Raw genomic sequence first — 15,959 nt, 5'->3', positions numbered from 1 at the left:
TTGGAAATTGAATCTTCTAGTTAACTTTTTCAGATTAAAAAGAGATCAAATGGGAACTAGCCCCTTCCTCTCCCATGCCCTTTTTTCCCAAATAGATGCCCTGGTAATATATGCCTGGGAAATATATGCCCCAAATACATGCTATTTGTAACAAAATGACTATATCAAAATTTTTATTTGATGGGTTTGGAAAAAGGCTTGGGGCTAGTTCCCCCCGATCTCTTTTGGCTCTAAAAAATGAACTAGAACTTTCAGTTTCTAATCAAATGAGCCCTTTCTAAAGTTAATCTAATCTAGAGCCCTTTCAAACGAGCATCCCTTCCATAAAAACCATATATGCCCCCAGGCATAACTTACAACGCAGGGTTGTGTCGACATTGAAGTTTATCTTATTTGGCATTTGAACTATTTGTAACAAAACAACTATCTCAAAATGGGTATTGGATGGGTTTGGAGGAAAAGGGTAGGGGGCTAGTTGCCCTTAGATCTCTTTTGACTCTTAAAAAGTTAACTAGTCTCAGCTTGGATAGGCTATTCCAGAGGGGGACCACCCGAATGGAAAAGAAGCCACGTCGTTCCCTTCTCCAACATCCAGGCAGATGAAGCTCTTGAATTGTTAGCCAGGGAGGGGGTGAAGATCTGGTTCAGGTGACCAGATTTGAAAATTTTGTGTGCCATGATCACATCTCCTCTATATCTTCAATCCATAAGGGTTGGAAGTCTCAGAGACCTTAGGCGATCCTGGTAAGGGACATTATTTAAGCCACAGACCAGTTTGGTTGCTCTCCTTTGGACACTTTCAAGGGCTCTTGTGTCCATTTTATTTTGGGGAAAGGCCAAACTCAAGGTGGGGATAGACAAGGGATTTATAAAGTTTTGTAACCACACATGACTTTCTGGTTACAAAAGACCACTTAATGAGTCCAAGAGCTCAATTAGCTTTTGCAACCTGAGCCTGAGTCTGGCTGTGGAATTTTAAATCTTTGTCCACAATGGTGCCTAAGTCTCTCTCCATGGCAACTGCTTCCAACTGATCACACCCTATATGGTAGGGATGGTGGGGGTTATTGTGCCCTAAGTGTAGTACCTTGCATTTAGTTGCATTGAATTGTAGGGCCCAAGTTGATGACCAGGAGAATAGCCTGTCGAGGTCCAGCTGAATGCAGGCTCTTTCTTCTTCAGTTTCAGCAGGCCCAATGAGCTTACAGTTGTCAGCATATAATGTTAAAAGGTTGCATAGATAGGTTGTACAGTCATTAATATATATGCTGAACAACGTTGGCCCAAGGATGGTTCCCTGTGGGACACCGCTTATAACCAGGGAAGTGGAGGAGAAAACTGGATCGCCATTATCAGTGTAGATCATGACACGCTGGGATCTACCAGTTAGGAATACTCCAATCCAATCAATTGCATCCTCATGCACCAGGTAAGCTTTAAGCTTCAGCATCAGGTATGAGTGTTCAACTTTGTCAAAGGCTTTGGCTTGGTCAAGTAAGATAATGTCAATCAGTTTACCCATATCCAAAATTTTAGTTGCATGATCATATGACTGAATAAAGTTGGTGTCAATTGACCTGCCCCAGCGAAATCCATGTTGTCTATCGCCAATAAGAGTATTTTCTTCTAAATAGTTTATTAGAGCATGGTTAATGATACCTTCCATGATCTTCCAAATGGCTGAGGTTAGGCTTACTGGTGGATAATTTCCCGGGTTATCCTTGTCACCTCTCTTAAAAATTGGTATAATATTTGCTGTTCTCCAGTCATTTGGTACTGACTTTTTGGCCAGGGACATGTTGAATATTCTGGCAAGGGGGAGGGAAATGTTCAGCAGCAGATTCTATCAAAAGCTGAGGGTGGAGGTTATCAGGTCCAGCAGCTTTGTTGGAGTTTAAACTTCTTAGTATTTTAAATACATCTTCTTGAGTAATGATTACAGGAGGCATTGGGTTATGTACTGTTACAGGAGGTATGGTTGGGAGTGTAATGCCAGGTGGCTTAGAGGTAAAGTTTGTGCAAAAGCTGGCATTCATGCAATCAGCAATTTCTTTTGGGTCAGCAGTACTGGAGCCATCTGATTTTTTTAGCCTGTTGGTGTGTTGACAGGAAGGGTTGTTGGCTGTGACATAACACCAGAATTTTTGGGGGGTTTTCTTTGAGTCATTTGCAATAGATTCTTCATGGTCTTGGATAACTTTTCTTGTCATGTTTCTCAGCTTGTTTTGGAGCATGGTGTATTTGTTATGATGGTTGTCACACTTGCATTTTAGATATTTATTCCATGCTCTATTTTTCTTCCTGATAATTTTCTTAATATTCCTGGAAAAGTATGGAAGAGTCTTTGGTTTATTTGACCAATAAACCTTTGTATGCTTCATACATGCACCTAGTAAAGTAGACTTAAAATGATTCCAACTAGATTCAATGTCTGTCTCATCTGATAATTCCTTATCCCAATTTATATTAGCTAGTTCTTCACAGATCAAAGCATAATTGGTGAAAGTTCTCTTAAGTTTACCATCACAACTATGGTTAATATTAATGTCATTCATTATGCATATGTGGTCACTTGCACCAATAGCTGGAAGGTAACAAATGGAAGTAATCCTCTCAGGATCATTTGTAATAAGGAGGTCTAGTAATGATGGTTGTTGTGAATGTCTAAATCTTGTGGGTTGCATTATTATCTGAGTTAGGAAGTTGTCAGCAAGGGTTTGGGTGGTTGTGCAGGAGGGGTTATTAGGGGGTGAGTACCCAATACCTTCAAACCAAAAAACTTCTGGCATATTAAAATCACCATAAAGCACACGTGATGAATTTAGATTACATAACATCTGTATTAGGTTAGAAACCACTTGGTGAGATACTAGTTGGTTTGGAGTCAATGGGCTACAGTAAACCACACCAATATTCACAGTTTCAAATCCAATTAGAAGTCTAACCAATACATGTTCCGCCCAAGCATTAGTAGGTTGAGAAATAGAAAAATCAATTTTATCTACCTTCATTCCAAGCCTAGTGTATTAGTGTATAATGTTTAGTTTAATTATTTGTGATATTTAGATTAATGATTAGTGATAAACATATATAATGTTTAGATTAATGATTAGTGTATAATTATTGAACTAAGAAAGAACACAGGAAAAGGCATCATGTTACATGAGAAAATATGTTAATAAAACAATTCCAAGTTCATAATATGCAGAATAATCCTACTTAACATATTTAGTAGGGAGAAAACCTTTATCTTCACTATTTTCCTTGTATTTCTAGTTTTTAATCATATTTTTAAATATTTGCATCATTTCTTTAAGTCTTGAAAATTATTTATAAACAACACCCAACTGCCATCTAACTAATCTAACTTAACTACACCTAATTTATCAGTATTTGTATTAAATAATGATTCTGCACTAAAATGCTCTATTTAAACAAAAATTAAAAATATTACTCTATTTAAAATATTAAAAATGTTAATATGTTTTTGTGAGAAATTGGTAGATGGCATTTAATTACATATACAGATTATTTGAAAACAGGAAATAGCAGTTAAATCTATATTTATTTTTTTGGAATTTTGTTATAAAAATAATTGTAGGCCTACAACAATGAAAGAAATGAAAATAAAGGTTCTTCCTCTGCAAAATATGTTAACTAGATTATTCTGTATATTATGAAGTAAGAATTGTTTTCTTTACATATTTCCTTATGTGTTGCTTGAACCTTAGGATTATATAGTATTCACTTTTATCCTAGCTAAATTATGTTGTAAGATTCAAATTTAGCCAGAATAATTTGTGTGTGTTTTATGTAGGATATAATCTCTTTATTTCCATTAAAACAATAAGTTTTATTAACATCATGCCCAAGAATACTGATGAAATATGATATGAGGAATATAATGGGGATTACTAGAAAATACATAGTGGTGGGCCTAGGCTACTCCTTTGTTATAATAGTGTTTTGCAACAACTAGTGTTATGGGACTCAGGAACAATAAGAGTACATGAAAATAAATCTAAAATGTGCAATAGCCTATAGGAATAGGTCCATCTTTTAGATAGTAATTTAATCAAGCATAAGAAATTCATTTCATTTTCCTAACCTAACTCCTTTTAGAGATAGCAAGGAGTCACTCAACTAGAATTTTACCATAAATTCTGGTGTAAAGCAAATACCATAGCATAGCCTATAACTTGTTAATACAAAGGGCCACTAGTGAAACAGGCCTAGCCTACTCAAGTTTCCAACCTGGCAACAACATAAAAATTCAGAGACATCGCTTAGAATAGCATAAGGTACAGAAATGACGACGTGGGTGAAAAACTTTTTTCGCTGCTTTTTCCCGCGTGTGAAATTATTGAATCTCTTTTTTTGTCGATGCATGTTTGTCAACGGTTTATATCTCAATTACTAAAAAGTTTTAGCAAGAATTAGCAACGGAGCGTTTTTTTCGTGCATAGTTCATACACTAGATTAAAGTTTGACCTTAAACTCTTTTAATTTTGTCACTCAGGAACTTGTTACTTTTTGTTGAAAAGTTACAAAATTTGCATTCGCTGACTAGATCCATAAATGACCTAACTCAAAGTTTACAATGTATACTTAATGTACAACAGGGATTTTTCATCGAATCAAATATTAAGCTTAGTTGCAGACCTCAATAGTACGTCAGTTTTGTTTTGGTTACGAATAGCCTATCAGGGAAAAGTGTAGCGCATTGTGGTGAGCCACCAAAAATTTCGGCACCCCGCCACTTTTAATTAATAATAAGGAGTTTCAAGTTTGTTCAAAACACCCAGTATGACATATCGTTTGAGCCCGTAAACAGACAAGTCTGTTAAAGCCTTTTAAAACTCCAAAAATACACAAAACAAATGATGATATGCATAAATTCTAGGAAAGTGTGACACAAGCAACAAATTTTCTTAACATTTAAATGACATCCATTTTGGAAGCCTTAAATAGTATAGAATTTGAATAGTGGAAGCCGCAACGCATATTAAAGCAAGTGGATGCTGCTTTTTATTTTCATTCTAGGTAGCAGGGGTGTTGCAACGGAAAAAGGACACCACTTCAAACTTTTTAAGATCCAGTAAGATTTGTACCAGAAGTAAAAAAAAAATGAAAAAACAGAGTAGTTACAGAGATTCTCAGGGAGTTTAAAATTTCAATTCGATTTCGATACCTATTCTATGATCCGGTAGAGAAGCTGAACAATTCAGAAGTACAATTTATAAATTTTGCAAAAGAAATTTCGTTACTATGTGTTAAGTTATTAAATTAAGGTAAAGTCATATTAAAATCCCTCCATATTTTCAAAACTTTGAGGATGCGGTTGAATTTTGCCCAAGATTTTAATCTTTTCTCTCTTTTTTCTAAAATCCAAGTGAATTTTTAGAACAAATATAGTGAATGCAAAATTTTTTAACTTTACATCCTTGTAATTTCGCTAAATCGGCTTAATTTAAACTAAAAAAGTAAAATATACTTCTTATCTAAAATACGCCATTTTCTTACTCAGCTCCTTAATTTTTATTGGAGAAAAGGGTTCCACATACCGGAGTTCGAGAGCCCAAGACATCCTTCAGGGTAAAGGGGGTTTGCAATATCTGTGAAAAATGAAAGGCTAAGTATGTTTTAAAGGTGTGTAAAAACTTATTTGAAATTATTTTGTAATGGACAATCAACGCCCAATGAAAACAAGTAAAGGTAGAATGTGCCTGTCGTAAGTCTTCAATAGTATATTTTCCTTAAAGTGGTAGCGAAGAAAGGTTACAATTTAGCCAATATACCATTCGGTTAATTTTAAAACAAAACATAATACATAATGAGCAATATACATTAAACAAACATAAAATCAAGCACTGGTGCTTGAGTTTTACTCAAATTGTCAGCAATGAGTTTTTGCAGACGACAGTAGTGTAATGTGAACAAGCTTTCAGTTAGGCAAGGGTGAATTTAGTATAAGTTAGGCTTCCTTCTGCCAGTGTCACCGCTTCACACCTAGTGCACTTTTACACCTAGCACAGGAGACTAAACCTCAAAGTTGAATTATGCGGTATTCAAAACGCCCTGTGAATTGCGTCATTCAGTTGCATGCGACTTGAAATTGGTGTCATAGCAAACCAAAGAATGCACATACTGAACAGCTATCGTCAAAACCTTGTACACAAAGGTTTTTTCCCTCCTCCTTAAACAAGAAAAAAACATTTTTTAGCGTGGACAGCCCTTGTATGTTCTATTTTTTTTCCTTTCTGTTTTCTTTGTTCTTTTCGAGACAGTGGAACATCATAGAAAGCTATCTGAGGGCCAGTTTGAAACCTTGTTCTTATGTCTGATCGTTCTTTATAAATTTGACTCAACAAACCCGTCATGAATTACCATAATGAACCCAAAAAGCACAATTTGGGTAACATTTCTGAAAAGGAGCCGCTAAGCCAGACACGAAAAGATGGACCCTACCTAAGGGCTAATTTATAAATTATTTTTTGTATTTGATCAATTTTTATAAACATGGTTTAACAAGGTAATTATAAAGTATCATATTGCAACCAAAATTGCGCTTTGGGTTTTTTTTCGTTTTTTAAGTGAAAACAACAAAAAAGGGTCTTGTCAAATGTAAGAACTCCGCGGAAATATTCCCCTGGAATGTTTTCCCCCACCCCGGCGGAAATTCTCCTCCACAGGAAATTTCTTCTATGGAAGTATTCTCCATGTTAAAAATACCGATTTTATTGACAGTTTAAAACTTTTTGAAAAGTAAAGTTAAAATTATTAGCCTACCCATCGCGCACTGTTTGGTAAAAAATATTCAGAAAATCTGAATAAGTTTTGGCAGCATTGCAGAAGAAACCTTAGAATTGTTAAAACTTGTTAGGATGCCAATCAGAGGGGAAAAATTGATACCTAGAGTTTGAAAATTAACTTTCCCTTTTTATCTTTGTTTCAGAAAAGCTAAATCTAGAAAGATTAAATAATTTTTTCTTGTGTGAATCAGGGTTTGGAAGGGGGGGTAGACATTTTTTGGGCTGCACTAAATGTTGTTTTACTCCCCAAATTTCCTTTACTAAGCAAAGCTTGGTCCTTTAGAACTGTATTTTAAAAATGATAACAATAGAGACAGAGTAGAGGCTGATACCACTTATATGTAAATGGACAATTTCTAAATGCTAGAAAGATTTCCCCTGGAATGTCTTCCCCCACCCTAGCGAAAATTCTCCTCCCCTGAAAATCTCTCCTTGGGAAGTTACCCCATATTTGAAATACGGGTTGAATTTTCAGCTAAAACTTTTTCGCAAAATAAAGTTGGAACTATTGACCTATCCATCGAGCATTATTTCATAAGGAATATCCAGAATAATTTTAGGCAGCAGTGCAGAAGAAACCTTTGATTAATTAGAACCTGCCAGGGATACAAATCGGAAGGGAAAATTGACACCCAGCGTTTGAAACTTAGCTTCCCCTCTGTGTATTTCTTTAAAGGAGCTGGTTAAAAGAAATATGTAGAAAAGCAGAAATAACGAGAAGTCAGCATGGTAGGAAAAATAGAGGCCATTCTACATTTATAGGTTCTCAGCTCAGGTTCTGAGTACGATGCACTACAGCATTTAGCCCAACACCATAATATTGGTATACTTAATACAGTCTATGAAGCGTCATAAAAGCAAAGGCTTAAGTAGATGAAGAACGCAGGTACTTGAAATAAAAGCGAGAATAAACAGCTATGCCAATGTAACTTAAGTATTAGGAGTTGTTTCCAGGCTTTGCTCAAAGTCTTTCGTTGTATTTTTTTCATAAATTTAGGAGCAGCTACAGTAGGGTCTGCCAAATGAAGACTATTGATGAGATTTTAACTACAGGTCCAAATTAGTTATTTAAGCAGGTATTTTGCAAAACAGAGGAAAGTTGAATAATATTGACAGACAAGGGATATTAAAACAAAGCTTAGCAGAGACTGTGGAAGCATATATAGCTTATATGCGGCGTTTGATGTGTTCTGTTACGAGATGATGAGAGTGAGAAATTGTATTTCAAGTGGTAATGCCGAGGTGAACGTATTAGTCAGACCGATGGATCTTAAAATTCCCAAGTACAATTTCATCAGGAAGTGAGCCTTTCAAGCTAACAACACTACGTCAGAATTTTCAGCATTAAATTCTAGACCAGGCTTTAAGTACTCTGTTTGTCGATTTTGGACTGTTCCAGGAATTTGAGGACGTAACCATTGAAATAACAAAGTAAGTCAATGGTACCTTGGCTTGCTCTTTTCTCAACTAGTACAGTTCTATCCAGTGGTCTTGCCATTTTGTCTTTCTTAAAAAGGAATTTATTTCCATCTCCTAGCTTAGCATACACATTTCTTTGACATCTTATGATACTCTGATTTGAAGCGCAGTACTAATCGCAGGGGGAAAATTGACACTTAGAGTTGGAAAATTAGCTCCCCTTTTGTATATTTGTTTAAAAGAGCTGGTTAAAAGGAATATATAGAATAGTGGAGATAACGAGAAGTCAGCATCGTACCAAAAATAGAGGTCATTCCACATTTATGAATTCTCAGCCCAGGTTCCGAATACGATGCTCTGCAGAATTTAGCTCTAGATCATAATATTAGTAAACTGAATGCAGTCTGTGAAGCGTCGTAAAAGCAAAGACTTAGGGCAAACAAGGTCGAGTTTATGAAAAAGTTCCTGTCTGTGACTGGGACCCCTGATGAATTCATGAAGGATCTCCAATATAAAGACTAACGCTTCTTTGGCAATCGTTGTCTCACAGTTAAGAGCATTTAGAAACAAATTGGTGAAACTTTAGGACTCTGTGGAAAGGCGTATGGATTTTCACTATTGTTTTCGGAAACCTGTCCTTATACAAAAATAAATAAAATTTATTACGGACCACTACGAAAAAAACAAACAAAAAAACGCTATATACTCTCTGTAGTCTAAATATCAGTCTAAATCTAAATATTTAGTTTGTCTCTAAATATATTAACACCCATAAGAGACACGCAAATGTTATAAATCAACAAGATTTTCTTCATCGCTATACTCTCCGGGATAAAAAGACAACTAACAACCATAAAAAACAAACAAAATGCCAAAAAAAAGAAGAACACAGGTACTTGTAAAAAAATTGAGAAAGAAGAAGTATGAAAATGAAACTAAAGTAAAAGGGGTTGTTTCCAAGCATGGTTCAAAATATTTTGGTTGTGTTTTTCATAAATTTAGGAGCAGCTATAATAGGGTCTGCCACATAAAGAATATTGATGAGCTTTAAACTAGGTGTCCAAATTGGATGTTTTAGCAGATATTTTCCTAAACGGGAGGAAGAGGAGTGGATTATAAATTTATCAGCATTTGTAAAAATCTTCCATGAGCATGTAACGAAGAGGATTTGGGGAGAACAAAAGTATTTAAAATGTTGACAGGTAATGGCTATTAAAACAAAGCTTAGCAGAGACCGTGGAAACATATAAAGCTAACATGTGGCGTCTGACGTGTTCTGTTACGAGATGACGAGAGAAATAAATTGTGTTTCCAGTGAAAATGTCGAGATAAACGATTTGGTCGTACGGGTGGATCTTTGAATTCCCACGTACAATTTTATCAGGAAGTGGTCCTTTCCTTTTTTCCATTTTTTGAAGCCAGGGGTTTTCCTATATTTGGAATTGGAGAAATATCTCCCCCACAAAATGTTTACTGAACCAAATCTTGGGTATAATTGATCTGGAGGAGTAACATGAGGTTTTTTAAAGCACACTACAACATTATTTGATTTCTTAAACAAGAAGAAAAATCACTTTTTGCATCGATAGCCCTGATATGTTCTTTTTTTCTCCTGCTTTTTTCTTTGTTCTTACCGAGACGCTGGGACATCGTAAAGAGCTGTTTAAGGCCATTTTTAAAAACTAGTTCTTATATCTGATTGCTTTTTATTAGTTTGACTTGATAAAGCCATCATAACTTGACATTTTGTATCCGAAAAGCGCAAATTGGGTAACATTTCTGGAAAGCAAAGACTGGATCGGACACAAGAACATCATAGAGATCTACCTATATGCTAATTTATAAGTTATTTATATATTTGATCGCTTTTGATAGAGCTTGTTTTAATAAGTAATCATAAAGTGTCAGATGGCTCCCAAATGGCACTTGATGGGACTTTGAGTTGAGGCATCAGATGGCACTTTGAGTTGTTTATTCCGTTTTTTAAGTGGAACTAGCAAAAAAGGGCCTTGTCAAATGAAAAAACTCCACGGAAATATTTATCCTGGAATATTCTCAACAACCATCCTCCCCTCCCTTGCGGAAATTCTCCTCCACTAAAAATGTTTCCTCGGGAAGTTTCCCCACATTTGAAATACCGATTGTATTTTCAATTTGAAACTTTTCGAGGAATAAAGGTAAAATTATTAATCTATCCATCGGGCATTGTTTCATATAGAATATCCGGAAAATCTGAATAATTAGGCAGCATTACAGAAGAAACCTTGTATTAGTTAAAACTAGCCAGGGATACCAATTGAAGGGGAGAAATTGATAGCTAGAGTTGGAAAATTAGCTACCCCTTGTGCATGTTTGTTTAAAAAAACTAAATCTAGAAATATTATATATTTTTTTCTTGTTTGGATCAGGGTAAGGACAGGGAGGGGAGGGGGTTGTATATTTCTTAGGGCTGCACTAAACATTATTTCTCTCTAAAATTCCCATCACTATACAAAGCTCCATCCCCTAGCACTGTATGTTAAAACTGATAACAACAAAAATAGAGTATAGGTTGATACCATTTATATGCGCATGCAAAGTTCTAAATATTAGAAAAACATACAGATATTGTTCGAATTCACTTTATCCTACTTGCAGCAGACGCTTCGTGCAGCAAGCTGATACAAATATAAATGCCACACAAGTAGCAATGGCATTGCGTTAAATGCGACTATTTGTAATAGTAATCCTCAGTACATTTCTGTAAATTCCTTTTTTTGGAATGGTTAAAAGGAATTTGTAGAAAAGCGGAAATAACGAAAAGTCAGTATGGTATCAAAATTAGAGGTCATTCTACATTTATGAGTTATCAGCTCAGGTACTGATTACGACACACTGCAGCATTTAGCTCAACACCATATTATAGGTAAACTATACAGTAAACAAACTAAATAAACAGTCTGTGAAGCGTCGTAAAAGCAAAGACTTAAGGCTACCAAGATCGACCTGATGAAAAAGTTCCTGTCTGTAACTTGGGCCCCTTGTGATTTCATTGAATATGCTCTAATCTAAAGGCTAACGCTTCTTTCGCAATCGTTGTCTCACAATGAAGAGTATTTAGAAACAAATTATTAAAAGTTTCGGACTCTGGGAAAAGGCAAACGGATTTCAACTATTGTTTCCCTGTCTTGACGTCTTCTCGTCTACCCGTCTTCATACAAAAAAAACTATAATAGGGTTTGCTATAACAATAACAATTTATTTGAACCCTTTATACATACAAAAATGCAATTAGAGGAGTATGGAAAAGAAATTACATAATAATAACGCTTATCATCGCAAAAACTAAGAAATTAAACTAACAATGACAAAAAACGATTAATACAGCCTAACGGAAAACCTACAACTGGCCCAGATCGCTGTCTGAATCTGCCTTCTAAAACATCTGTCTTATCACATACCTCAAAAACTGCGTATCGTTTGGGGATATTAATGTTACGAGACCAATTAGGAACACGAAGAAAATACTTAGAAAATTTGAAAAAGGCAGACAGAATTTGTTGACGTTCGGAAGAGGTAAAAAACTTCCATAATGGCACCAGAAAAAATACATGGGGAGCAAAAAAACGGGTTATAAAGCCGACCAAGCGTTTTCTTGTCAAATTGACCTTTAACTCTAGAGAGATGTCCATAGGACTTATTCAACTTATCTATTAGCATATTTATTATCAATGACCTTATTGCTCGAACCGAGGTCCCGAATGCAAGTCCAAGGTACTTGAAGGACGCACTCGCAAAAATTGAATCATGGCTAACCTTGATTTTTGAATGGGATGGATGATGACAACCAAAATCGAAAAATACATTTTTAGCAGAAGTGACAATGTTTCAGTCGCGAGGGCGCATCAATGATGTTAAATTTAGAAACAACTGTATGATTCCGATTCCACCAAGGCAGACGCAGCAATACTTGGAATATTTAGAGTATCCTGAGCGTATTTTCTTTGCATCCTTCTTGCGAAGGAGGAAAGCGAACCAGAAAGATAAAAAACAGCAGGGGTACAAAAACTAGAATAAAGACGGCATAGTCTTTTTCGTTTATACCGACCACGATTTGGTGAAATTTTTCCGTAACCAACTCGCATACTTTTCAGCACGCTGGGCGTAATAGCGGAGTAAGTAGACGAAAGTGACGTTGAAAAAGAGAGACCCAACCATTTAATACTTGCTGAACATGGTATAGTTGAAGAACCCAAGCAAAGAGGTGATGCTGGTGGAGGACTCCCAAAACACAAAACTCACATTTGGAGGCATTAACTGAAAGGCCTACCGTGGATAGTGTGGCTGAAAGCCAGTCAAAGCTGGTAATTAGACTATGTTTTGTCCGACTAAGAAGTAGAACATCATCATGCATATACAATGTTACTAATGCCTAGATTATCTTTGTAAAAAATTGACGGTTGAAAACGTTGGAGACACGAAGCTAAAACACATTTAAAGATGCTCGGTGATAACACGGCACTTTGCCTAACGCCTTTTTTAACAGGAATATACTCCTCTACAGTACCGTTCCACTTCACCCTAACTGAAAAATTAGCATACCGATGTTTAAGCACGGAAACAATAGAAAGGTTAACACCTGAAACTGCTAAAGAAACAAAAGCATTTGAATGAATTTGTCAAAAGCACTAGATATGTCAACATTCAAACAATACAGGGGACTTTTTTGAGCAAGAGCTTGTTTCATTAGGCGACCCACAATATGGTGAGCTTGAACGCAGCCCATACCTTTTCTAAGACCAAGCCGGAAGGGCACAAAATTGCACTTGGAGTTAATGGCCGGTAGCAGCACATAATCAAATAGCTTACTAACAAAACAAGACATAGTGATAGGACGGTAATTGGAGCAAGCACTGGGGTCCTTAGCCCTCTTAACTATGGGAGATATACAACTGGACAAAAAACTATTTGGCACAACGGAATGTGCCAAACAAATCTGAAACAATAACTGCAAATGCTTCAGCAGTTCAGGACAATCATAAGCAAAAAACTTGAAGCAAAGACCATCACTATCGAGAGACTCGGACTTATTCATTTGCTTAATAGCTCGGAGTATAACACCAGATTCCACCAATAACACTTGAGATTGGTTGATACGAATTGGGAGGATTGAGTTGACAAGCCTTGTAAAATGATTTTGGAGATTAACATTAAATGAAAGTAAAATATTTTTATAATGAAAAACAAAGTCACTTACCCGAAGAGACGAATTTATTGGAGGTGAACACTTTACACTGTTTATAACACGATCCCAGGATTTCTTGTCAGAAGGACCATCTCGCTCTAATCAGGGAATGTTTGTACTCACGTTTGGATTTCTGCTTTATTTGATGTACTGAACCAGAAGGAGGACGATCACAGGCTATCCACATATAGATCCAGAACTTAGTTTTTTGTTTGGCATGTTCACTTTAGGATCAACTTTCCAAAAGGGATTGCGAGCACTAGTTCGTATGCGCTCAAAGGGGACAGCTTTTTTAGTGGCAGAATTGAGACAGAACACTATTTGGTGATAATACGAGTTGATATCTGTCCAAGTTGAATCGGTACATACAGATGTTTGCAATAATTGGAAAGACGCTCAAATAGATGACAATAACTGGGACAATGTCAATACATAAAGTGAAACATTGGTATTTTTCTAATAGTGTTGCGAGAGCAACACTTTGGTTTTGTCGTGTTTTTTTTTTTTTTTTTTTTTTTTTTTTTTTTTTTTTTTTTTTTTTTTTTTTTTTTTGTTCCTATTACCCCGATTTCAGTTTATTGCTAGAAAGTGGTAAGGGTCTAACCTCTGCGGTTTTTTAGGAAAATGTGGACCTTAGGCCGGATTGATGAATATGACTTTACATTTTGGAAAGCTTCGTAGAACTCTTGCCTGGGCCCAAAAAGGATGGTTTTTGCTTGTCCTTGAGCCAGAGCCTATAGTGTGTGAAGTGAAGAGGAGTTGTATAGCCTATGTCAGAGAGGACTATCTGAAGTTATGCAGCCAAGCTTTCGTTTTATCAAACCATGTTTCTGCTTTCGAGTGGAAAGCTCCGTTCTAGCAGGCAAGCAGGCAGGCACCAGTTTCAAATTGAAGATGGACTAAAATCCATAAGTGTTAAATATATGCGACAGTTACCCTGCCCCACAGCCAATATATCTTCTTTGAGTGATAAATAGAAAAATTTAGAGAAGCAAAAAAGCGGCATTTTCCCACGGGTCGAAAGTGCTGCCATCTATTGTTTCTACCCATTTCTGTTCGTGATTTCAGCTGAGTTTATCATTCGGTTTTTCGCACTTGGGATTGCGGTAGAGAAATGGTATCAGATGTGCCTCTTAAACTTTAAAAGTTCTCTCATTGCTAAAGAAATTAGAGTTTATCCTTTGCTCCTTTCTAAGTGATGACGTTAGAAAGTTGGCCTACGGCAAAAAAGTCAACTTTTGAACTAAGACAGATAGATTTTTTTTTTCGACGGCAGTCGATAGCTTTTGATGAGCTGATCAAAGCATTTGTCATCCATTTTTTTGTACAAAAATTCCTTCATGAGATATACCAGTTTGAAAGTTTAAAGGGGTTGACAACTTCAGTAGTAAGGTACACACTGAAACCAAAAATAGGCCGATACCAATTGTGAGACATATAGGGGAGTTGTAAGCAACAGTCGGCTGTTAGCTCATAATCATCCTCGGCAATGAGGGGTTCGTAACTCTTACTAGTTGGTGTACCTATTTTTTGTTTCCGTTGTATTTGATGGTAAGACCAATTTGGTTCCAGTGGTAAGACATGTAGGGGACTTGTAAGTAATAATCGGCTGTAAGGCTACAATCATCTTTAGCAATGAGGAGTTTGCAACTTTTGCGAGTTGGTGTACCTAGTATGTATTTTAGCATCCTTACAGATTAACAACTTCAGCGTTTAGTCGCAGCGAGGAAACAAAACCAAAGTGTTGCTCTCGCAGCACTTTACTCGGCGAAGCCAAGCAAAAGTTGCCGCAACACCTCACGTTGCCCATGCAACGTAGATCTAGTTTAACTTTGAGAACCACTTGGGTGAGTTACGTTGCACAGAGCTCGATATGGAGCACGATAGTTGGCACGTGATTGGTAAAAGATTGTTGTATATTTCAGAGTCATCCGCATGAACTATTGATGACAGTAGAGATGAATCTGACACAATTATATGATAAAGGTTGGAAGTAAGAACACCACGATTGTGAATATAAGTAAATAGAAGATCTTTATTAGCAAGATGGAATCCTCCGGGTTGTGAATTAAGAAAGATTTCAGATCGGTCAGAATTAGATAATTGGTAAGTGTTCATGTCGCCGGCGAGAACCCATTTAGTATTTTGTCTTGAAAGGTCGCTAAGCAGTGTTCGTAGGCAATTACATGTTGAAAAACAAGACAATGACTGCACAGTTTTTTTTATTACAGGGGAAATAAATGTTTATAAATGCGGAATCACCGCATTTTATTGCTAAGATATTAGCTTCACTTTGCAATAATAACGGCTGAGTCTTGTGTCTGAAATAGATGGCTAGACCTCCTGATGGTCTACCACGGGTTTTCCGGGCGGCCCTCAAGAAGGTAAAATGGATCCGAAAGCGCTTAGGCTATCAACATTCACTTTAGAGAGAAGGTAAGCCTGTAAAAACACGATATAATTTTCAAGCAGCTCACTAATCAGTGGATCCTGGTCTTTTTTAC

General features: G+C 36.4%; 1 protein-coding gene across 6 annotated transcripts in view; it reads right to left on the bottom strand.

Moving 5' to 3' along the window:
• LOC136032310 (transcription factor A, mitochondrial-like) overlaps positions 1 to 4,379 on the bottom strand; it is a 56,071-nt gene extending 51,692 nt beyond the window's left edge. The window contains exon 1 of one of the 6 annotated variants that reach the window (XM_065712603.1): positions 4,255 to 4,379. In XM_065712603.1, coding sequence (XP_065568675.1) covers positions 4,255 to 4,283 — 29 coding nt within the window. In that variant the 5' untranslated portion in view covers positions 4,284 to 4,379. Of the gene's footprint in view, positions 1 to 3,244; positions 3,268 to 4,155 lie in introns of those variants that run through there. The other 5 variants (XM_065712605.1, XM_065712609.1, XM_065712607.1 and 2 more) reach the window with 5 other exon arrangements.
• Positions 4,380 to 15,959: the final 11,580 nt, after the last annotated feature.

This window comes from Artemia franciscana, chromosome 10, assembly GCF_032884065.1.
Source record: "Artemia franciscana chromosome 10, ASM3288406v1, whole genome shotgun sequence".
Taxonomy (NCBI): Eukaryota; Metazoa; Arthropoda; class Branchiopoda; order Anostraca; family Artemiidae; genus Artemia; species Artemia franciscana.
This window is presented reverse-complemented; position numbering and strand designations above follow the sequence as displayed.